Source organism: Hyperoodon ampullatus, assembly GCF_949752795.1.
Source record: "Hyperoodon ampullatus genome assembly, chromosome: 4".
NCBI lineage: Eukaryota > Metazoa > Chordata > Mammalia > Artiodactyla > Ziphiidae > Hyperoodon > Hyperoodon ampullatus.
In genome coordinates this window covers 14,761,095-14,786,374 of record NC_136917.1, presented here as the reverse complement: position 1 = coordinate 14,786,374, position 25,280 = coordinate 14,761,095, and the positions used below count along the sequence as shown (strand labels likewise).

Sequence of the window (25,280 nt, the reverse complement as noted above, 5' to 3'; positions counted from 1 at the left end):
TTGGTTGTAAGATGCCCCATTTATTTCATAATAACTTTCCAAGGAAATAAACATTTTCACATTTCATATGTATCAAATGAAACAGGTGCTGATTTCCAAAGCATTAATAGGTGGATATCAAAGAAATCAGTTTTTAGGCAGGGCTTCCCAAAACTTTGGACCAAGGAACCATCTTATGCAGGACTGGTGCTCCTCAGAAAAATCTTTGTAAACCACTGGTTGGAGGAGAAAGCTGCTTCAGACCTGGGGAAGCCAAAGGGACATGGTGGGGGCAGGGGCAGCCTGTAATTGAGAGGACAGGAGAGGCTGAGGGGAAGAGAGAAGGCAGAGAAGGATGGGTGCTGGAGACCATTAAAGGGCTGCATCCTGCCTCAGGACCGGGTCCCACCTAGCACCCCATCATGAAGGGGGAAGAAGAGGACATTCTCAGGACAGGCTTTCCCCACAGCATCCGGCTAAATGCTGAAGACAGTCCAGGGAGCAAGACTCCACACCTCACAGTTTGTTATGGAGACAGTGCAGCCAGCAGTTTCAGCCCAGGCCAGGTGCTGTGACGGGAAATGCGGCCTCTGTGAGAGCCCAGAGGAGGGTGCCCCTCCTGTCTGGGAAGTGGTCAGAGACGGCTTCCTGGAGGAGGTAGCTTTTAAGCCACCTGAAGGATGGGGGGAGGTGCACATTATTAGCAATAGTAGCCTAGACGTTGGGGTAGAGCGCGGAGCACTGGAGGAACTGAGAGCAGTTCAGTTTAGTGGGAGCGGAGGGGCCTGGTGGGAAGCAGGGAGCAATAAGGGAAAAGCTGAACAAAAGCCAGGTCGTGCAGGACCCCGAAGACCATGAGAGGACATATGAGTCTCACCGTGCAGGCAGACATGGTGGGCATAGGTTTAAGACCATGGGCTCTGGAGACAGGCCACACCCTGTCCAAATCCCTGCTACAGACATCGTAACTGTGTGACCTTGGGCAAGTTATTTTCCAGCACTAAGCCTCAGGTTTATCATCTGTAAAATGGGAATGACAACAGTACCTATTGCACAGTTGTTGTGAGGATTATATAGGAAAGTGAATGCCAAGTGCCTGGGCTGGAGCAGACTATTATTATTAAAGGGCATTGGTCCCGGCCCTGGAGTTGGACAGGTGAAGTCTGGCTCCTTCACATGTCAGCTGGGGGCCTTGCTGCCTCCCTGGACCTCCCTTTTCCACCTGTTCAAAGGAGACGATGTTACCTGTCCAACCTCCCACACTGGGTACAGAAAATCAGAGTGCGGGAAAGAGCTTTGAAAAAGATGCATTACAAGAGAAAAAAGGCCGGGCGGGGGGCAGGAAGCAACCTAGAAGAGAACTCACAAACCTAACGATAGTTGCTGTGATCGAGGAGTGGGATTGTGGATGATTATTTTAACCTCTTTCTTTCCATGGTATGTTTTCTTTTTTTTTTTTTTTTTTTTTGTGGTACGCGGGCCTTTCACTGCTGTGGCCTCTCCCGTTGTGGAGCACAGGCTCCGGAAGCTCAGGCTCAGCGGCCATGGCTCACAGACCCAGCCGCTCCGCAGCATGTGGGATCCTCCCGGACCGGGGCATGAACCCACGTCCCCTGCATCTGGAGGCGGACTCTCAACCACTGCGCCACCAGGGAAGCCCCATGGTATGTTTTAAAAAGAATTTTTTTTTTTTGGTTACCCTCATTAATAGGAGAAAAATTAAAGTGCCAGTCAGCACAGTTATTGTTTTTATCTTTCTTTCTAAATTCCTGCCCTTCCTTAGATCTATAAATGTTCCTCTCATTTACATGAACTGCTCCCTCCTTAGTTGTGGGGAAACACCTGTAAATCCATCTCTCTCATCACACAACGTGATAGAGAAAGAGATCCAGCCTGGGGTCCTTGACCACAGGGCCTGCTGGGCCCCATTAGCAACATGCCATCACGTACAGGCTCTGCCTAGCTGGTCTGTGGTGCGACCCTCAGACCACCAGGCACACGTTCAGAACCCAGCAACTTCCCCCCACGGGAGGTGGGGGCACTTTGAGCCCCGAGACTCCATCTGCATGTGGGACCAACCTCAGTGTTGCTAAGCGCGTGGGGTTTCCATGAGGATCACTTGGAATCATGGATGAGCAGGGGCCTCATATGCACGTGGGAGGGGTTGGCAGAGCCGGTTGGTATGGGAGGTTATTGGCAGTCCCCCCTGCTCTCCCGCTCAGGGTGTAGGTGGTTAATGTCACTGGTCCAGGAGACACACTATCCTGACAGACAAGAGGTAAGAGATTGCAGGGGCCTGAGTCAGTTGGTGTGCACCACAAGGTTGACCCTCAGCCACCGGCCACAGAGCTGACACTGTAGCCCAAGGAAGGGCCTGCCCAGCCGTTGCTTCATTCCAGCTCCCGGCCTGGCCAACCGGAAAGCAAGAGGAGCCACGGGAAGCTGGGAGGCCCTGCAGGAAGGCTTGCATCCAGGTGGCTGCTGAAAATCTCACTCATCTTTGCCCTTGGAGGCAAAGCAGCACTCCTTCCACCAGGGAAGCCCGAGCACCATTCTTAAATATCCCACAATGGCATGATCAAATATATTATGGTTTACCCATAAAATGGAATATCATACAACCTTTAGAAAAATGTCTTATGGGGGCTTCCCTGGTGGCGCAGTGGTTGAGAGTCCGCCTGCCGATGCAGGGGACACGGGTTCATGCCCCGGTCCGGGAGGATCCCACATGCCGCGGAGCGGCTGGGCCCGTGAGCCATGGCCGTTGAGCCTGCGCGTCCGGAGCCTGTGCTCCGCAACGGGAGAGGCCACAACAGTGAGAGGCCCACGTATGGCTAAAAAAAATAAAAAAAAAAAAAAAAAAAAAGTCTTATGGGATAGGAAAATGATTATAATATTGTGCTATAGTAAAAAGCAAGATTTTTTTTCCCCTGGGCAAATGCTACAGTATGGAAGAAACTTGAGGACATTATGCTAAATGAAATAAGCCAGACACAGAAGGACAATGACTGTATGATTCTATTTATATGAGGTATCTAAAGGAGTCAGACTCATAGAAACAGAATGTAGAATGATGTTTGCCAGGGCCTGGGGGAAGCCGAAAGCGGGCAGTTGTTCAATGGGTACCGCGTTTCAATTTTGCAAGATGAAAACGTTCTAGAGATCAGTTGCACAACCATGAGAATTAGTTCCTCCACTGAACCGTACACTAAAAACATGGTTAAGAGGATAAACAAAATTTTTCAAGTAAGAGATTTTTTTTTTCCAAGCCAAACAACAAACAACAGCAAAATCCCAAGATTCTCAATTGATTCCTTTGGGTGTTAGAGATGTGGCAGTGAGCAGGAACAGCTCTTGCTCCGGATCTCAGGAAGCTTACATCCCCATGGGTGATCTGTTAATGGAGAATGCACGCGAATAAATGTAAAATTACAGAAGGGAAGTGCCGTGGAGGCGGTGCACGCAGTGCTCTGAGCATGTTAAATCAGAGCACTGACCTGGCCCAGTAGCTGAGGGGGGTGGCTTAGGGCACAGGAGGTGAGGTGAGGACCCCAGGACTGAGTCCCGCTGGAAGGGAAGAGCTCACTAGCAGCTGGGGCCAGAGGGGGCATGCTCTCTGGAGGGAGAGCACCTGCACCCTTTTATGAGTGTCTGGAAGGATGCATGCCCCCTCCCTGCACCAGCAACTCCCTCTGAATGGCGTGGCGAGGTTATCACTGTGCCTTCATCTTCCTCCTGCCCTTCTCTGTTGTCCACCTTTTCCACAGTGAGCTTAGGTGATTTTGCAGAAAGGAAAAGGCATTAAAAAAAAAAATTCCCACCTTACTACACAGATGGACTGCAGGGCTCTTGACTTATGTTCCTCCTTGTTTCAAAGAGGACCTCAAGCTGCTTACAATTATGTTTACAATACAGCAGGCTAAAATGCCTTGTCGTTAAGTAAGAAAAATGCAACGAGGGGAAAAAGTGCCTAGAAGAGTCAGGAAAAAGGAGCGAGATAGCCCCTCGCTCACAGGGAGAGAGCCTGTTCTGCTCCCCGGCAGGGCTTGCCTTGTCATTTGATTCGAATATTGGCATTTCATTGTCTGTTTTTGTACTGATACTTTGTCTTCTCAACTCTATTGAAAAATCTTTTGTTGTGATTTATTCTGCTCCTCATTACTCTCTCTCCCTTAAAACATGTCATTTTATCTTTTCTGTTGTGACTTCTCGCAGCGTTAAAAATCCATCCTTGCTCCCCTGCGGGGAAGGGGCCACATCTGACCCACAGGTCAGCACAGTGACAGATTCACAGCCTCTGCACAGCAGGCCCTCAAATGTCTGTGAGCAAATGGCTTATCTAGGGCTGAGAGCTACTCACACCCTCCCCCCGGCAGCACTCAGCCAGTGACACACCCTCAGCAGGGGCTCAGGACACGGGTTGCCAGTTTGATTTATGGGACTTCCTATCCCAAGTGGCGGCACAGAATAGATGTTGATTCAAAGGGTTTACATAAGTAAGTGGATACACAATCCAGAAAGGGCTATAGACCGAGTAGAAGGGGTTTGTAAAGCAGCTGAAGCAGACGTCATAAAGAAATGTTGGTCCTCTTGAAAACAGCATCTGGGGGAGTCATGGAGGGACAAGGATGGGCTGTGGAGCCAGCAAGCACAGGTGCACATCCGGCTCCATCACATCACATGCCAGGGGAGTGACCTTGGGCAAATAACAGAAACAAGAAGACCTCTTGTGAAGATTGCCCAGAGAAACGTATGTGTATATGTATTTGTGTATGTGTATGCATACATGTGCATATGTATGTGTGCGTGTGTCTATGTCTATCTGCATATGCATACATATATGTGTTTGTATATGCATATGTGTGTATGCATGTGGATATGTATATATGTGCATATGTGTATTGCATAATATATGCACATGTGTATGCACACAATGCACACGTGCATATATATGTACATATGGATATGTGTGTATATACACATGGATGTGTTTGCATTATGTTTATGCATACGTGTGTATGTGTGCATGCGTGTGAATGCACACATGTAAGTATATGTGTACACACGTACCAGTGTATGTGTGCACACATATGTATGCACGTGCATATTATACATATGTGTATGCATATGTGTGTTTGTGTGTATATGTGTATGCATACACATATGCATGTGTATGTGTATTTGCATACATATGTGGATCACGCCCTGGCACACAGATGCTTGATAAATGAAAATGCCCTCTTATATCACTACCCTTCAACTCCTTTTGTGCAGCAGTGAACAACCTGATAGAAGACTATACAGAGCATTTCTAAAGCTCCCCCATCACATGTCATACAGCAATCTCAGGCATTTTAATCCTGGTTCTGTACTACCACTGTCACCAGCAACAATAACAGTTCCCCTTCCAAATCACTTGCAACGTGTTCCCGTTACTATGGCTGCATAACAAATCCCCCCCGAACATAGGGGCATAAAACAACCATTTAATTTGCTCATGTGTTTTGTGGATGGGGAATTCATAGAGGGTGCAGAATGGTGGCTGATGTGAGGCCTCAGCTGGGGGAATTGAAGGCTGGGGGCTGGAGTCATCTGCAGGCTCCTTCACTTATATACCTGGGAGGTGCTGTTTGCTGACTGAGAACTGAGCTGGGGCTGTCAGGTGGAACACCTACATGGGGCCTCTTGGCTTCTTCACAATACGGTGGCTGGCTCCAAGGACAGTGTCCAGCGAGAGAGTGCCCAGTGAAAGCTGTACCACGGTTTATGACTTAGCCTTGGGAATCACAGTGTCACTTCTGCCACATTCGATCTGCAAGACAGTGACAATGCTCTGCCAGGCTGAGGGGGAGGGGACAAAGATGCCCCCTCTTGATGGAGGAATGTCGATGTCACAATGAAAGAAGAGCACATGGGATGGGATGTGTGTTGGTGTAGCCATCCTGGGAAAATGCAATCTGCCACATTATGTGTCAGGTAGCTCAGATGATCTCTTATTCCTCAAAAAACACTGAGGGGTACCTATACGTATCTCCATTCTAGAGATGGACAAACTGAAGCGCAGAGAGGCAAAGTAACCTGCCTTGGGCAGTGTATTTAACATCTTTGAACCTCAGTGAGCCCCCTCTATAAAATGGGTAGAAAATTCTCTACATGAATGGATTACTGTGAGCCTGCCGTGCTTATCACCTTATGAGGTTGTTGGAAGGTTGAAGTTGGGGAAGTGGTTTTGTGATCTCTTAGCCTTTGTGCCAGTGCAAAGTACCAGTCTTCATTGCTGTAGCATCATTATTTCCTTGCCTTCCACATACAATCATCTGTCCCACACAAACCCCACAGCCAACCAGGGACAGGGTTTCCACCCACATACCGTGAAGAGCGAGGATGTCCAAGCCTTTTGGCAGGGGTTAGCGTTGATGCAGCAGAAGGATCGCACCCTCCTTCCCTGCCTGTTCCTATCTTCCAGGGGGGAAAGTAGCTTGGGAGGAATGCTAGTGTTCGTTTATAAATTCCAAATGTATAACCCTTAATACCTCATTTAGTTGGTTAAATGTAGCCCGTTAGTCATATGAAAGGCCATCTGTTGTACTGTGTGTCTCTCCCCCAGGGGAGCAGAAGGAAGGACCGGCATTTTTGCATGAGTTCATGGGCAGGAATTTTCTGGCTCCCGGGAGGGGGCGGGGCGGGCAAGGATCATCTTGGAAAATCATTCCTCTGGGGATGCGTTCCAGGCCCTATGGCCTTCATTGACAATGCAGTATCTGTAAGGTCTGAGGTCTTAAGAGACCCCCTTTGCTATGATGCCCGTTATATAGACGATGTACTCTACTGTTAATAGGATTCAATTAGGAAAGGGGCAGGGGAAGGGAGCTAAGTGCTGAAGGGTATGTAGCGCTCTCATTTCATGGCCTGCTGGGCTGGCTGTCTCACAGCAGCCGAGACAGGAGCGAGGGAAGGGTTAGAACACGTTCAGCAGAATGGCTGGGCTGTGCTCGCCTCCCCAGGAGCTGGGGGCGCTCAGGGGACCGCCAGAACCTCAGCTGGCCGGTGTCTGTATAACCGAGCTGAGCTTTTATATTTTAGAGAAACACCAGGCTCAGCAGAGAGAGCCCCGGCTCTGCAATCTGGAAGGGCCAGCTTTGAATCTGGCTCCTGCCCTTAGAGCAGGGTAACTGTGGATCAGTAACTTAAGGCCTCTGAGCCTCAGATTCAGTTTCTTCAACTGACCATCGATTAAAGCGTGGGGCAGAGACATGCTAACTACCCGCATCATGCCTGATACTTAGGGGAGGCCCAATACACGGGGTTTGTTTTGGTCGCCGCTTTTTAATCCTTACAAGAACCACTTTAAGGATGAAGAAGCGGAGGGAAGCATGGTTTTGCCTGCAAACGCTGCTGCTTGTGTTTCCTATTGATGGGAACAAGTCTCTGCCCATGAGCCCAAAATATACAGTCTGACAGTCTCTGAGAGGCCATAGGGCCAAGAAGGCTATTCCTGGACATGGCTGGCTGGAAGCAGCGGTCAATCTCTCACTGCTCCCAGCTTCTTCTTGGTTGGTCTTTAAAAGGTGAGTTTCGGGCTTCCCTGGTGGCACAGTGGTTGAGACTCCGCCCGCTGATGCAGGGGACACGGGTTCGTGCCCCGGTCCGGGAGGATTCCACATGCCGCGGAGCGGCTGGGCCCGTGAGCCATGGCCACTGAGCCTGCACGTCCGGAGCCTGTGCTCCGCAACGGGAGAGGCCACAACAGTGAGAGGCCCGCGTACAGAAAAAAAAAAAAAAAAAAAAGGTGAGTTTCTCTTCCCCTGCCCCAAATCTCCACCATCTCTAACCCTCATCACTACCCTGAACAAAGTAAGATTTAAAAATCCCAAGAGCACAGATGGGAAAATTAAGGTTCAGAGAGGTGCTGTGACCTGCCCAGGGTCACACAGCACACAAACGCCAAAGGCTAAGGGTTTTTGGTTGCTCTAGCGGGGAAATGCCAGCTCCTCAGCGGCTGACAAGCCCAACTCCTCAGAGCTTCAACTCCTCCTCCTTCTCCCATGTCAACAAAAAGAAACTCATTTTCTATTCCTGGCTTCTCTGCCAGCTCAGAGAAGAGACTGAGTGAAGAAGAAATGTCTCCAAATATACCCAGATGGTCTTTCCTGACTTCTCAGTTTTGCTGTCTGTTTTGCGACATCTGTTTTCCACTAGACTCTGGGAACTGCAGGTGCAGGGGCCTGGGTAACAGCTGCCCTCCTCTGGGCTGGGTACCTGCTCTCCCGAGTTTGTGTCTTGGGGCTGTGTGCTCAGACTTGACCATGTTTGGGCATGGAGGCTCGTCTCAGATGGGAACCAAAGGCCGCTTTCCCAGAGACGGACTGGGAGCCCAAACTTCCTGCTGGAGCTCAGGCGGCCCCTTTTGGGGTGGGGGCTGGGGGCCAGGCAGAAAAGTGTCTGCCGAAGACTCACAGGGCACCGGGGAGACTGTGAGTACCAAGTTCAAGGGCACTGGGGAAGTGGTTTCTCCAGAGACTGGGGCTGGAGGGGAGATCTTCATGGAGGGAGGCTGGCAGTGGGAACTCCCTCCCTCGAGGGGCTGTCCATCAGGATTCTGGGCTCCAGAGGAGCTGATGTTGTGTCACTCGGGACTAGAACTGCTGGACCTGTGGTCTGGTGGCCTTCGGGGGGCCAAGGGTAGGGGTGGGCGCTCCATGGCTCAGTCACTGTAGTAACTCAGTGCTCTGGCCCTCAGGTCTCAGCTCCCAGAGCAGCCAGAGGGCAGCAGCCTGGAGATCAAGACCAGTCCTGGCACTTGTCACCAGGGGAGGGCATAGGACAGAAACAGGCCCAGCAAGAGCACTGGGGACTTCTGATCCAAACCTTCAGGGTTTTCTTTGTGAATAGTAAGAGTTAATATTTATCGAGGGCTTGCGTTGGGCCAGGCACTGTGATAAATATGATGTTCGATACATCATTTGCTCTTTGTCAGAACTCTTGGAAGCAGGTACTATCATACTCGTTTTACAGTCACGAGGTTGCTAAGTAGCAAAGCCAGGATTTGATCCCATGTCTGATGACCTCAAAACACCCCCTGTCCCTCTCTTCACCAGACCCTTAAACACTGTCCTCTATGCCTTGTCCTCTTAAGGAAAAGAAGGCCAACCCAAATACCAGGTCACACAGGACCCTCCAAACTCCCGTCTTGCTTGGTCTTTCTCTTCATCTTTCCTAAATCCACCCCAGACCTCTAGTGACTTTTCTAAATGGGAAGCTATATCCCCGAAGTCCAGAGATATTTAGCAATTCTCAAAACTGAGATATTCTTCTTAGAGTCTAACTGAAATACCTCCTTTTACAGCTGCAACCCATTTCTTCTTGTCCAGACCTCAGGGGATGTCAGCAGCTCCCAACCTTCCTCCTGTCTGAAGGCTCTCCCTGGATGTTGTATCCTATGACCATGTCCGCATCCATATCCTCTCCCCATTCTTTTATCCTGCGTGGTCTTAGGAGGATTTATCAAAACTCTGAAGCCTACTCCTTCAGTGTGGGCCACAGTCTCACCAGAGCATTGCAGACAGGTGGGATCTGAACGAATGGCAGATTCCAGACTGTTCTGTGACAGGGAGCCTCCCATCTCTTTTCCTCCTGAGTTCTCAGACCCGGTAGCACAGGGTCCTGCCTTCCCCAGCCTTGGGAGTGCCCAGGGGCTGGGAAGATACAAGAAGCTGTGCAGCAGAAGGGCCAGTGCCCCTGGGGGTTGATTAGCCAGGAAGGCAGGGCAGGCCTCCCCTCTTCAAGGATGCCCCGACTCTCCCAGGAAAGGACTGGTTTTGTTGTGAGCATGCAGCCTAGGTCCTCCCTCCAAGGCAAGATTCCTTGTTGGACCCAGAGACTTGTGTTCCACAGTCCTGGGGCTGGGGCCAGGCGTCAGTGACCATAGACAGTCCTGGGGAAGCAGGCCATGTGGGCTTTTAGCCCATCCTCAGGTGGCTGCATTCCTTTACCTGCAAAAACGTGGATGGGCTTGTTAAACTGGCCCCAGGTAAACAATGATGTGGGCTGTCCCACTCCCACAAGACGCAGAGACAGAAAGACAGAAGTCATAGGACGGAAGAGAATTGAACAGAACGTCTTTCTTTGTCAAGGGAACATTTTTTCCCTTGTGAGTTCGTAAGATCTGTTAGAATGTGGGGAAACCCCACTTCTCAGTGCCCCAAATGTGGAAGGAAAAGTCATCATTGGGTGAGGGAGTCAATCATCTTGGAAGGGGTGACAGGGCTGTAACCTTGGTATCTGACCCTGGAACCTCCTCTTTAGGACACTAGGGGAGGGGGAACAGCTGGAGTGGGGAGGAAAAGGGGTCAAGCATCTCTGATTGGACACTTGAAGCAGTCCAATAGTTAGAAGTAGAAAATGAAGCACTTTGCTGAAAATCCCTTTGGACTAATAATGCCTATCTCCTGGATACTCACTAATTTATAAAAATATTAGGTTTATTATGTTAGGGACCTGGTGGGGAAAATAAATTCCTTCCTGATATCTGGCTAAAATTTCCCCTACAACAGGAATTACAGAGAAAGGCCCCATGGCCCCTGTATCCTTGGTAGAACTGCTACCTTCAACAACAAACAAAACACCAGCAAAGGAATTTACCACAGGCTGTGAGGCAATGCACAGAGGGATGGGAAATCCATACAAGGACAGAAGCCAGGCAGTTCTGGCTCCAGGGGGCACACGGGTGGCAAGGGTGACACTGCTGGAGGGTGTCCAGTGTGCCCAGCAGGGGAGGGAGGGGCCCTGCTTGCCCTGGGGAGAAGCAGATTCCCAGAAGAAAAACGAGGGGCTTCTGGCCCAAGAAGGGGGAAGGAAGGAAGCTGCCAGTCACTCCCATACAATCTGCTTTGGCCCAGGGTGGCTCAAGTCCCCGTACAAGAGAGCAGTTGCTGAGGCCACATAATGCCTCCTGCCCTTGCTTGGAGCAAGGAGGAGGCTCTTACAGGATCCCAGTAGTGGAGACACCTCCTGCCACCCCAATGCCTGTGGCTGCCCTCTGGGGGCCCCGTTGCCCCTTCTCTGCATGCTGCCCCCGCCCAGCCGGCCCTGCTGTGGGACTGTTTTGGCAGAACTGTGAAATGCTCCAAGCTGTTCTGAGACAAGTATCCTAGGAGGAAGAGCACGGATGGCCCACTCTGCAGAGAGGATATTCGTTTATCTCCAATATTAGTTGCCTATCGGTGCTGTAACAAAGTACCACAAACTTGGTGGCCCCAAACAACAGAAATTTACTTACACACAGTTCCGGAAGCCAGAAGTTTAAAATCAGCAAGATGTTGGCAAGGCTAAATCAAGGTGTCAGCAGAGCTGTACTTCAGCTGTAGGGGACAATACGTAATTCCTTGCCTCTTCCAGCTTCTGGTGGCTGCCCGCACTCCCTGGCACGTGGCCACATCACTCCAATCTCAGCCGCCCTGGTCATAGCGCCCTCTCCTCTTTAGTGTCTAATCTCCCTCCACCTCCTTCCTATAAGGATCCTTGCAATTACGTTTAGATCTACATGGATAGTCTAGGATAATCTCCCCATCTCAAGATCCTTAATTTAAAATCTTTGCCATGTAAAGTAACGGTCACAGATCCTGGGGCTGAGAACATGTATATCTTGGGGGCCACTACTGAGCCTGTCACACACTGTGTGACCTTGGGCCAGTCACTTTACCTCTCTGAGCCACAGGTCCTTCATCTGTAGAATGGGGATGATAGTACTTGCCTCTCAGAGCTGGGGGGAGGCTTCCATGGGGTCAAAAGAACCCTCTGAGGTTGCCAAGCTCCATATAAAAGTAAAGATGATGTTGATATTTGAGCACCTTCTTCTCCCACCTGTCCTCCCTTCTGTGGTTTACCTATCACCTGTGCTGATCTCACGCCTGTTTGCCTCTGTGGTCCTAGAAATGACTGCTGTCCCTTGTGGACATGGGGAAGAAGTTGGTGATGGCCCAGAAGCGGGGAGAGACCCGAGCCCTTTGCCTGGGTGCGGCCATGGTGGTGTGCGCCGTCATCACCTACTACATCCTCGGCACGACCATGCTGCCACTCTACCAGAAAAGGTACTGAACCCTCCCGGCCTGGCCCCATCCTCCGGCCTCTCCCCTAAGGGTCTGGTCTGCAAGGAACCCCAGGCTTCTTCTTACCGTTCCCCTTGACCCTCACACCAGGCAGGAAGGTCTGGACAATCCTCATTCTTAGGGTCAAGGGTTCAAGTGCAGGGAGGGTAGGCCGGACTGGGCCCTGCATGTCTGGAGTTCTGGAACTTGGGCGTAAAAGATGCAGGAGGCTCTTCTCACGAGAAACAGCCAAGGAGGCCAACACCTCTTCCCTGGTGGTCCAGTGGTTAAGAATCTGCCTCCCAATACAGGGGATGTGGGTTTGATCCCTGGTCGGGGAACTAAGATCCCACATACGGCAGGGCAACTAAGCCCGCACGCCACAACTACCGAGCCCACATGCCTCAACTGATGAGCCTGCGTGCTGCAAACTACAGAGCCCACGCGCTCTGGAGCCTGCATGCCACAACTAGAGAGAGAAATCCCGCACGCCACAGCTAGAGAAAAGCCCACGCACCACAACTAGAGAGAATGCCACGTGTCTCAACTAGAGAGAAGCCCACATGCCACAACTATGACCTGACGCAGCCAAAAATAAAAATAAAAATAAAAAAAGAAAGAAACAGCCAAGGATCAGAGCAAATGTCCCAGTGTGAGTCTGATCCCAGGAGGAATCAGAGAGTCACAGAATTTTGTAGCTCATCTGCATTTTGGCTCTTTCACAAACCTCTGAGTCAAGTGGGCATCTATCTTCCTGTTGAATATCTCAAGTGATGGGGAGCTCACTACCTCAACTGTATACACCATTTCATGTGGGGGCCCTTCTGATAAGTAGGGAGTGTCTACACTGAACCAAAAACTGTTCCCCTGGAGCTCTGCTCTGGAATCTCAGAGAATGTCCCATGCCTTTGCTGCCTGACATGTCAACCACTTGAGCTTTTAAAGGAAAAGCTGTGAAGTCCCTGATCCATGTTCTAATGGGAACAAATATGCTCAGTTCTCTCAGCCTGATCTTGGGATAAGTCTCAGACCCTTGCCTCTGGTCGCGTTCCAGCGGCTGACAGCCCCCTCGGTCTGGCAATGTGCTTCCTGCCTGGTAAACGGGAGATGAGTCACAATTGATTCACTGGTGTGTTGATGAGCCTGTTATCCTCTCCCAGGCCTGCTCCTGCCCAACTTTTTACAGCACTGGAGCCATTCCAGGCTGGAATCTTACAGAGTGAGGCACCGCTCAGAGCAGCCATGTGCCTCCAACACGTTTTCTCCGGGTTAAGCGCCATCCCCCTCATCTTCCCCACTTGGGAAACAAATCAATCCCCTCCTTCATCTACTCATTTTGAAGGAAAGGGCACAGATTCTGAAGCCATCCATACCTGGCTTCAGGTCCTGTGTGGCCTTGGAAAAGTCACTCGACCTTTCTGAACTTCTCTGCCACCCTCTACAAGACGAAGATGGATGTGGATAAGGCGTCTGAGGTCGGGCTGCCCATCAGAATCACTGTGAGGAGTTTTAAAAACACACCAGGGCCTGGAGCCCACCTACCTTAGAAATTCTGCTTCACTTGTTCTGGGGTGTGGTTTGGCCACGACAATCTTTACAAGCTCCCCAGGGTATTGGGTGAGCAGTCAGGGCTGGAACCACTTATGCAGATGTTGTCCAAAAGGCCCCAAAGCATTGATATTCGGATTCTACGATTCCTCCCCTGGGCCCAGAGACTCTGGGGTCACGCTCCTTTAGTGCCAGATACTGAGGGTCTCGGCCCTGGGTCTCTCTAAAGGGGTTCACACAGGGCAATCTGTGCTATCCAGGTTCTGAGATGTGTATGTGTGTGCATCGTCTCCCCAGCGTGTGGACCCAGGAATCCATGTGTCACCTGATTGAGACCAACATCAGGGACCAGGAGCAACTGGAGGGCAAGAGAGTGCCCCAGTACCCGTGCCTGTGGGTCAATGTGTCATCCGTGGGCCGGTGGGCCGTGCTGTACCACACAGAGGACACTCGGGACCGGAACCAAAAGGTACTGACTGGGGGGGCGACGTCCACATACCCTTACCCCTGGCAGGCGTGCGCGCCTGTCCCTAGCTGGTTCCCTATCCCCGCTCTGGAGAGCAGAGGCTGGGAAAGATACACCCACTTGACCAGGGACCACAGCTGGTGTGAGGTCCAGACAGACGTAGCTCTTCTGCATTGGAGTCAGACAGACATGCCACTAACCAGCTGTGTGGTGGGAGCAGCCAACGCGGCCCCTCTAAGCCTCAGTTTCTACATGTGTTGAAGCAATGTTATGAAGTCAGGGACTGTATATGATGTACCAAGCTCGATGCTGGGTGGATAGCAGCCACAACAAAGAAGCTGTTAATGGTCTTGCTTCATCCTGTAAAGTGAGTCCCATGAGAGGCCAGACCCAGAGCTGACCCCACAGAGAGGAACCCCTGTGACTCCCACCTGCAACTCTAGGAAGCCAGAGGCCCAGATTTAGAGCAACCTTTGGAGGCCAACACTTGGGAGATGTTCCCATCACTGCCTCTCAACAGCCCCCAACCCCAAATCCACCATTGTTTCCCTTTCAATAAGAAACACAAGTTGGCCCATTTTCATTCCCTCATTCACTCGCTCTCTCATTCAGCCATCGCTGAGCACTTCCTGTGTTAGGGGCTTTGGGTTCAAGAGGAGAGAGCTCATACGTGAAATAATACCTAGTGCCCTAGGGAGGAACCAAAAAAAGTATGGGCATTAAAGGAGGGAGTGACATTTCCTAGCACATTGAGGTGAGGGTATTAGAAAAGCATTTGGCTTAAAAATCAGGCACGTACAGGTTACACAGAAATACGGCGGGGGGACATACATATCAAGGGGAGGCAGAGAAGAAGACACGGGGAGGGAAGGCTGGGTAAGAGAGAGATTCCAACACCGGCACAGACCATGCCACAGGATGGGATGCAGCGGGAAAAGGTTTCAGAGGTAGCCTAGGGTCTGTTCTCAGAAGCCCCCCACAGTACCCAAGTGGACAATTAAACTGGGGTGGGTTTTTTCGTAGCTTTTTCTTTGTTTTTTGAGAGAAGAAAAACTTTAATGAAGAATGCTACATGTTATAGAAGGTAATTAGCTCCCATATTAAAATAATATGACAGAAAACACTTTCCTCAATTTTTTTTCTTTTTTTTTGCTAAAAGGACAGTCTTCAAGGGTGTCTGAGAATGATAGCAAGCACACACAGTAGGAGAGAAGGAGGGGAGGTTGAATTCCAGCATTCCCTGACACGGCACAGCTAGGCAAGCACATGAAGCAACCATTTTACAGAGAATGGGATTAGGCATTTATATTCCATCAGGATTTTTGTGGGTTTTTTTTGAGCTTTAACAGTTCAGCATAAGGAAGAAAACTGGGAAGGAAAGATGGAGGAAGGGTTAAGCTTATCCACAATTGCCATTTTACAGAAAAACACACTGGTTCAACCATATGAGATGTGCAGGTTAGTCTTCCCCGTGTAGCCCTGGAAATACGTAGAGCAAATGCCAAGGCCATCTGGGCTCGGGGTGGACGTACTGGGTACACAGTTTGAAAGAGACTCTGATTCCACCAGGGCTGGGCTCTCATCAACCTGGGCTGGGAACACATGAAGTTCCTTTGCATTTGCATCAAAAGGCCAGAGCTTTGCCTGGAAAAACCTCACGCCAAATAATGCTCGTGGTGCTGGCTTTAACAGGGAGTAAAGTCATCTGCAACTCCTAATAGACTCCACCATTTCCTGGGGGGAGGTTCTACTGATTACCAGGGATTTAAATTCAAGCAAACCGTAAAGAAGGGAAATACTAATGATATTCTGGCGCTGTATAAGCTGTGTGCCTGTCTTCCCTGCCAAGGACTACCAGACTGTGGAATTAAAATGTGATCAGGGAAGCTGGGGTTCCTCACCTCTGTCTGTGGGTTAGATCCATCTGGGGGACTTAGAACCAGGGTCCCACCCCAGACCCACTGAAGCAGAATCTCTGGGCTCTTCAGGTGATTCCAAGGTTCCTTGGGAATTACTGCTGTGAGCAGATGGGAGTCTTTAAAGGATTTGGGGTCCTGGCAGCATGATCAGAGTGATGTGGAGGACTGTGGGGCTCAGGTACTGGGGAGGGAGGTGAGGGCCACAGCAAACACCTGGGACGGCTTGGGCAGGGATGGATGCTGACAGTCAGAATTTGGCAGCTGATGGGATGGGACGGGGAAGGGTGCCTGGGGGGACAGTGGGATCGCTGACAGTGCTAGGGGCTCATGGAGAAGTGGGTCTGCGCAGTGCAAGGTGATCTGACTTGTTCTGTCTTCACTAGCATGGCTCGGCCGTGCCAGATGGAGCTAGAGCCTCCAAACCCACCTGAATCAGCTCCTCCCAGGACCCCTGCCTCTTCTTTGGCATCCAGGGGCCCCTGATTTATTCAAGGATCAAGAAGCACATTTTCAAAGACAAGCAGAAGTGATCACTGGTGCAATGGGGGCTGGGAACAGGCTGGTTTGCAGGCTGCCACCCCGGTCCTGAGGCTGCCAGAGGAGTGAAGGGCCAGATCTTCTCCCTAATGGGCTGGCAGCAGCCTGTGAGACATGCCTCTGTCTGGCCTTGGAAGGACAGCCCTGGCAGCCACTGGATGTTCTATCTTTTATCCCATAGCATCCAGGCACCACCAGGAGTGGTGCCAATGGCAGGTTGCCACTCTGGCATGACGGTGGAAGTGGCCTTCACGGTTTTGCCAAACAGCTCGGTTGGTGCACCAACTGTTCCTCCCACCTTTGTTCAGCTCCTTGCCGTGCAAGGAGCCAGTGCTCCAGGCCAGCTGGGTGTCTTCTGGAATCACATGTGAAAGGCCTGGCAAGGCTGTCTCCCCCAACCCCTACTATGAGGAAGGGTGTTGCCAGCCCACTCTTGGATTCTTCCATGAGACTTAGCCTGGGGGGATTCTAAGCCCCTTCCCACGGTCTATGCTGAGGACAGTGACATTGCAGGGCTTGGGGGAGAGGCTAGATCATTTAAGATCCTTTAGACAACTCATGGTTAGCTGGACCCAGGGCAGGGGAGAGAGGATGCAAGTGGGCCCCAGGCCTCTGAGGTTGGCTCTGCAGAGTAAACTCCTGTCCAGTGTCTAGAGAACATAAAGGATCTAGATTAATCCCAAGCTGGCAAAGGATACAGTGGGACCCCAGGATGGGCACAAGTCCCCACTTCGGAGCTTGTCCATAGGCCCCTCCTTAAGGGAAAGAAGGAATATTGTTTTAATTTCATAGTTAAATCACAATATTATTATTGTTATTAACAGCATCTTCCATTTATTGAGCACGTACTATGTCCTGGGCTCTGCGCTAAGCACTTAACGTGCATCATCTTGTTTAACCACCGTGACAATTCTGCTAGGCAGGCACCCTCCCAAACCCAATCTATAACGCTCAGTGAGGTTGAGACATTTGCCAAGGTCACACAACTTGGAACTTGTGGTTGAACTCAGGCCTGTCTGGTTCCATTGCCACACCTTTGCTCAGTGGGCTAGGTTACCCAAGGTCACACTCAGAGACTTTGGGGAGATAGGACTAGGCCCCCTGAGCTCAGGATTCTGGATCCACCTGCTACTGGGACCCTATCGTACCCAACAAATCTGAATGCCAGATTCCTCAGGAGCCAGCTTCTCCCCAGCCTCAGATGCTCCCTGACTGGCTGGGGACGTGGATCTACATCTGGATGCAGCTCTCCCACTTCCCAGGCTGTCAGAACTGTGATGCAACCATTCTCTGTACTGCTGGACTGAATGCTGTCCAGGCAGGCAGCTTTGGGGCAGGACCTCATTTAAATACAGGGAGCAACCCAGGTCTGGGGAGAAGCTGGCTCAACACTGTCACTCGTTTTTGATCTTGGACGTGATTGGACGAGGGCAGTGGTCCTCAAACTTTAGTGCATGGAGGGATCACCCGATTGCTGAGCCCCACCCTCAGCCATTCAGAGTGAGTAGGGAGCCTGTGCTTATGGCCAGCCTTCCAGGTAGTCTGCTGCGGAGGCCGTGCAGGGGACCACTCTCGCAGAACATCTGCCGGAGGCTCACATAAGCAACATTCAGACCTCCTAGCATGGAACAGAGATAAAACCAGGGTCTCCACTTTGTGCCGTCTCTGCTGAGCTTTCCATCTGGACCTCATCTGCCCAGGCCGGAAGCTTCCTAATCACAATGATCAGTGTCAGAATTAAACGTGTCCCAGGCTCTGCCTGCACAAAGCTCTTTTAAATGCATTCTCTCTTTCCTTTGAATCTCGGTGTCAAATACCAGCTGGCCAACATCAGTTGCTTGGCTCACGCAGAGTTAGACCTCAAAGGGTTTTCAATTCAAATTTTCGCCAATATTTTAAAATTGTGAGAGTCCACATTAAAATCTGGTTTTCTGGCTTCTCTTAAAATATTGGAGGTCTGGCTACAGTAGGTCTTCTGGATAGCATGGCATCAGTTGTCCAGATGGAGTGATGCCTGCCAGTCTAGATGCACCTGGCTCTCTCCATCTCACCAGGACCACCCATCCCCTGACACCAAGTGTCAGCTGGCATCTGTCAACCTATTCCCTCACCTACTTCACCTGTGGATGTTACCTGCCTGAGCTTTGTAGGCGATTGAGTATATGACCTCTGCCCTGAATCGAAATATAGAGCCCACTCAGCCTGTGTCCCCCATTGGTTTCCTTAGACAGGTAAGTTTGAAGTGCTTTAATAAACTTCTTTGAAAAAGGTATTGCTGTTAACCCATTTAAGTGATGAAGACATCAAGGCTCAGAATGGTAAGCGATTTGCCTAAGGTTCTGAAGCCAATGGGAGCAGATCCAGGGCTCCAGCTGGGTTCCCTGTCTCCAGGTGTGCAGCGTGTACCCTGAGCAGCTCCAAGGCCACCACCCTCCCAAACGACACTGTGTACACACCTTCTAGAACCACACAACGTGCAGCCTGCCAAGCTTTGGTCAGTCTTGACTCCCACCCAGGGGCCTGACTCCAAAGCTGACGCTTTTCTTTATTCCATGCCAGGCCCTAAGAAACAGGGATTTCCAATCCCATGGGTGCTCTCGCTTCTCCCTACAGTGCTCCTACATCCCAGGCAGCCTGGACAACTACCAGATGGCCCGGGCCGATGTGGAGAAGGTTAGAGCCAAACTCCACGAGCGCCAGGTTTTCGACTGCTTCTCCACGACTCGGGAGAATGAGACGAGCGTCCTGTATCAGCGCCTCTACGGTCCCCAGACCCTCCTCTTCTCCCTCTTCTGGCCCACCTTCCTGCTGACCGGTGGCCTCCTCATTATCGTCATGGTGAAGATCAACCAGTCCCTCTCCATCCTGGCAGCCCAGAAGTAGCCCCATCCACACCACATCACTGCTCGGGCCACCAGGGACTGGATGGGTCCCCGGGCTGCTCCTCACTTGTGTCCCCATGCCTCCTCCCCCTGCCTTCCCACTCTCCCCCCTCCAATACATTCTGTCTTCTGCTGCATGGATGGTCTTTGGGAAATCTCTTTGTTAAGTCATTTCCTGCTCAAGAATGTACAAGGGCTTCCCCGGGCCCAGGAGACTGCAAGGCCAACCAGTGATAGCTCTCCTTTCCCTGTCCCCACTCAACTGACTCAAACTTCTTTCCTGCTGTGCCACTGTCCACTGCACCGATGACAGTGATTCTGACTTCTGTGCCTGTGTCCTGCCAGTTGGATCAAAGACCTGCTGGTCCCACCCAGGAAGCCATCCCTGGGAAACCTCTGTTCCTTCTTTGAATTCCACTCTGAAAACAACAGCAGCCCTCATGGGCAGAGCACACTTAGAACATCGTTTGTTTTCAGGGTTCTCAGAGCTATATACATTTTTATACCAATATTAACAGATACAGGTACAAACTTCTGGTCTTAAAGCCATGGGGATATAACGTACAGCGCGGTGACCATAGTTAATAATACTTTATTGCGTATTTGAAAGTTGCTAAAAGAGTAGATCTTAAAAGCTCTCATCACAGGAAAAAAAATTGTCACTGTGGGGAGATGGATATAAACTAGGCTTATTGTGGCGATGATTTTGCAATACATACTACAGATATCGAATCATTATGTTACACACTTGAAAACTAATATAATCTTATATATCAATTATACCTCAACTTAAAAAAACCAAATATATGAAAAATAACAAGAGACTATAAGGAAATAATACCAAAATACATCAAAGTAGTAACAGTGGGATGGTGGTTAACTGTAACTTTCTTCCCTCTTTTTATTTTTGGTACTTTTCTAAATTCTCAACGCTAGGAAGGTTTGGTTTCATTGTGTTTGTTTTTAATCAGAAAAGTAACAGTAGATGTTACTTTCGAAGGAAGTTTGAAAGGGTGAGCTCCCCATCACCAAGCAGATGCAAGTGGCCTAGGGAAGGGGTTCAGCTCCAATCAGAGACAGGTTTCTGAGAACACACAAGTTTAAGAACCCTGTATGGAGGGAAGGTAACCGCAGAGATGGGGATTTATGATTTACAGTGCAGATAAATACAAGGCACTGGCCCTGCAGGGGAAGTCCATCTCAGTCTTGGAAAGGGGATAATTGGGGGAAGCTGTCATCTCTACCATTACCACTCCAAAAACTTGGCCTAGAGCAGTCATTCTCAAAGTGTGGCCCCCGGACCAGCAATATCAGCATTCTCTGGAGGCTTGTGAGAAATGCACATTCTCAGGCCCTCAGCCCAGCCCTACTGAACCAGAAACCCCAAGGCGGTGTGGTGGGGAGTGGTTGCATGGGGTCCGGAGGAGATGGACAGCACTTTGCGTTTTAACAATGGCTGCAGGGGACCTGTGCTGGAGCATGAGAACCACTGGTGTACAGAACCAGGGGTCTGTCACTGGGCTTTTTGGAATGAATCAATGACTTTTTGTCAGCTCCAGTCCTGAGCTGGACATGAAGTTAGGCTGGTGTCCCTGAAGCTCCTCCCGGAGCTGTGATTCCAGGTGCAGCCCCTGGGGGTGAATCCTATCTCCACTTCCGCCAGATTGCATCCCCCTGATTCTCACTTGTTTCATCTATAAAAGAGAGACTCCCCCTTTGGGGTAGTTGGGAGGGCTAATGAAGGTTTGACACATAGTAGGTGGTCAAAATGGAAGCTGTTGTTATAACAGCAACAAGTAATGAATACTCAGAAACTTCCAGAAGAAATTATACCAACAATAATGTTAACTAGCATTTATTGGTGCTTATTTATTCCATGCCAGGCAGAGTGCTAAGCAGTTTGTCTTGTAAAAATTCAGTGAGGCACTACTGAACCCAGCTCACAGATAAGGAGAAGCAAAATAAGACAGTGGTTTATATATGTGGACTTGTGATGCATACTGCCTGGCTTCAAATACCCAAACCTGTTATTCTCTAGCTGGGTGACTTTGGGCAAATAACCTCTCTGTGCCTCAGTTTCCTCACTTGCAAAATAGGAACTAATAATAATATTTCCCTTTGGGGGGTTGTTGGTATTAAATGAGTTATTGTATAATGTTCCTAGAATAATGACTGACACATGGTAAGTGCTATATAAGATATTATGAGAAACTGAGGCTCTAAGAGATCATTGGCCAAGGTCAACCACATAGTAAGTGAGGAACTGGGAATCAAACCTTGGGCTGGGTGATTCCAGAGCCTGACCTGTCAACCACAGTATTTGAGCTGATTCAGCTGAAGGTCTGAGGGACCCATCCACCCAAAGACCCGGGGGCCAGGTAAGGAAGAGTTTTGCATCCTGGGAACCCCATGGTGTCCTCATGTAAGTCAGAGATCTGGGGGAGCACCTGGAATCTGCACCAACTTCTGTCAGTTGCAACCAGGGATCCCTGATGCAGCTTCACATCCTCCAGGTTCTTACTGAAGACAATCCTTCCAAGGGGAGGTAGCACACTATTCCCTGGAGTTTCTTCCTTCTGAGGTCAGGGACTTCTCAAGAGCCCTGTGAGTCTAGAAATTCCCAGTTGTGATACTGTTCTATAGTTCTTTGGGGGAAATTAGGTAAAGGGTACATGGGACATGTCTGTGTTATTTCTTACAACTGCATGGGAATCTACAAGAAGAAAAAAGTCCCCATCATGAGTCTTATTTATAGGGCTTCCTTTGCATATGCTTTCCATGCACCTGCATTTGGGACTGAAATACACAGAAACTCAGATTATCCAAACAGCCCCTGCAGGGGAAAAGGCCATGACCTTCTAGCAAAAAGTACCTGGGGATGCCCAGCCCCACTGCTCCATGCATTATTAACAATGATCTTCATTTGCTTGAGACAATGCCGTCCTCCTGTCAATGAATTTGGCCCACTTCTATCAAATCCCATACCTGCCTGTTGCTCACAGAACTTCATGGCCAAGACGAGAGTGACATAATGGACATTTAAGCATGATGGAGTTAGACACGGAGGAAAATGGTTTTGGAATAATGGCTGCCTGGGAGCAGAAAGCCCTCATCAGTTCTTTAAAAAATCACTCTGCTAATGAAGTCTAGTGCTTCCACTGTTTTTGCTTTTTCTCTCCTGAGCCAGTGACTCACACCTGAAGAGGTGCACCTGGATCGCTCCCTGCAAGCCCCCCAACTCAGATCGCCTGGTGGAGGTCAGCCTCAAGGGGAGGAGGAGGGGAAGAGAGTGCCTGCCTTCAAGGAGCTGACCGTCTTCTTGACGCTCCGTCTCCCTCCTCCCTTACCATTATCAAGGGCTTCCTTCTCCACAGCGAAGAACGTAATTTATGCAAATTCAAAATAATGCAATGTAAAAATATTAATAAAATCTCAATTTTTGTGACTTCCTGAAATGACGCCAGCCTCCCCAACCGCCATCAACAATTCATCTAAAAATCCTCCTAATTTCAAAACTCCTCGGGTGTGTGGATTGTAGACTGCATTCGCTCTATTACTAATTGGCAGTACAGGCTGGTGCATAAGAATAGCCAATGTCTTTTGCATTTGGGGGAATTTGAATTATATGAAATATTTGCAAAGATACTGTTTGAACAAAGTGCAGCTGTCTTATACCTCACCAGCCACTGCCCTTTCACATGTAGGGAAAAGAGTAAGACCAAAGGAAAATCAGGAAGACATGAAGAAATTCACTACAGACTAGGGTAATTGTTTTCAAAACGGAGGACTGCAAGGTGAGAACTCTTTTTATAATATGATTTAGATACTATTTGCTTTTTTTGCTCTCATTCTCTCACCGGCGTACGTGGAATTTTTCAGAGCTTATGTGACATGTGATATCACAAAAGACTGAATGCAGACATGAGAATCCAGCAGTCTTCTACTGAGCCAGACATTAAAGAGATTTGCAAACAGGGAAAACAGTGCTACTTTTCTCAATAATTTTTTTGAAAATGTAATTATTTCTCATAAAAATATGGTCTTTTGTTAACATGTAATGGGTATATCATTGTTATTTTAAAATAAATTCATTTAAATGAAACATTCTGAGTTTTCATTTCTAAATGGTAAACATTAGTTAATATAACCCATATAAACCAAATCTCTTTGGAGTCCCAAAGTATTTTAAGATTGGAGAAGGTTTCTGAGACCAGATAGTTTCAGAACTGCTGGGCTGGTGAGTCCAGAGACAGACAGGGTCCCCCTGCTCTTCCCAGCCATGCCCTGTGCACATCCAAAACCCTCCTCTAAGTTTCATCAGATTCCCACTGGGGGCCAGGAGGAGTGTCCATTTTCCCCATCTCTCCTGGTTCCCGGTTGTCTCTTCTACAGGTGGGTTAGTTTATGGACTATCTTCCTATCCACAGGTGCTTTCCTGGTACTTTGTCATGCCAGTTCAAATACAGAATCCAGCGTCTTCCTAGATTTCCACAACTCTCCCTTCCCACTCATATCAAGCCTGTGCTCATCAGCCAACTTCCTTAAATGCTAAGGAGGTTGGGGAAGAGATGTATATAAATGCAAAGCAATCAACTCCAACTGAATGTTGGACCAAGGTGGTGATTCACCCCAAAGCTTGCACCTTCTGCCTCAATTAGAGAAATTTCCATCTCCCATAATCTCCCGCATCTCACACCAACCTCCCTCGATATACATAAAAGAAAAACAGGGGTTTACTTAGCATCTGCAGCTTTAGGACTCATCTTCTCTCTCCACTCCCAGTGAGACTGTTGCCCTGAGCCCTTGTCTGTCAATCTGGGGCCTCTACTTTTCGACACTCCTTTGATTTCTCATATTCATATGCAAACTCATATTCTCTGAGGGTCAGTATTTCTTTAAAGATCATCTAGTGCTTCTTCACTTTCTGATCTGGTGCTTGAACCCTCCCTATAACATTCCCCTTTAGCAACAACCTACGTCAACATCTCTTTTGACAAATAACTCACTGTACTGGGAGGTAGCTACTTCCATTTGGAGATGTATTTAGCAAATTACATCCAGAACAAGAATCTATCATCCGTAATAATAATAAGAGTTAACATCTGTTGAGCACTGTAGGCCAGGATCTGGGCTAAACCCTTACATGTAAGGTCCATTTAACCCTAACAATATCCTTTAGGCTATTATTACTATCTCCACTTCATAGATGAGGCAATGAAGGCACAGAGATTTAACTCACCGCAGGTCAGAAGTCAGTAAATAGCAGTTAGTAAATAGCAGAGCTGGGATTCAAACCTGAACAGTATGGCTTCAGGCTCTACGCTCTAACCACTGTGCACCCTGCCCCTTAATCTCTGCCCCATATCAAAAATGGAAAATTCCCAGCAGGGCAAGTTCAGCACTTAGAGTTTTTAAGTGCCTCTATATACATTCCCATGGAGCCGAGGCTCTCAAATGGTTCCCTGGAGCCACACCTCTGAAGAGTCCACAGATGTGGAGTGAGGCCCAACCATATGCATCCGAAAAAGGTCTGCAAAGATTCTGATGGGGAAACTGCCAAGATGGACAGGCAGATGAGGTTGGCTACAATCTGCCTGATGCTGTGATCACCCAGCCCACAGCCCATGAAATACCTGGCACCAACCAGGCATGCTATGGCCACAGCAACCCCTGACCTCTATTAAAAAGCAGAATGGAAGAGAGGCTGGGCTGACTTGTCCCTTTCTCAGGGATCCCACACTTCTCTCAGTCAACCCTGCTTTTTTTTTCCCAAGTGTTCCCAAATCACTGGTTCAATAGTCCATTCTAGGATGTGTCCAGGAGTTGACAGCATGCTTATTTATACATAGCTTTAGAATTTTCT

General features: G+C 49.3%; 2 protein-coding genes across 3 annotated transcripts in view; one reads left to right on the top strand and one right to left on the bottom strand.

Annotated features, from left to right (window-relative positions):
- KCNIP1 (potassium voltage-gated channel interacting protein 1) overlaps positions 1–25,280 on the bottom strand; it is a gene marked incomplete at both ends in the record, with an annotated part of 352,163 nt that overhangs the window by 312,877 nt on the left and 14,006 nt on the right. The window lies entirely within an intron of this gene.
- KCNMB1 (potassium calcium-activated channel subfamily M regulatory beta subunit 1) lies at positions 7,539–19,439 on the top strand. Its single transcript, XM_079704097.1, has 4 exons — positions 7,539–7,768; positions 11,911–12,068; positions 13,911–14,082; positions 19,149–19,439. Exons 2-4 carry the CDS (start codon positions 11,935–11,937, stop codon positions 19,416–19,418), a joined length of 576 nt encoding a protein of 191 aa, XP_079560223.1. The 5' UTR covers positions 7,539–7,768; positions 11,911–11,934; the 3' UTR covers positions 19,419–19,439.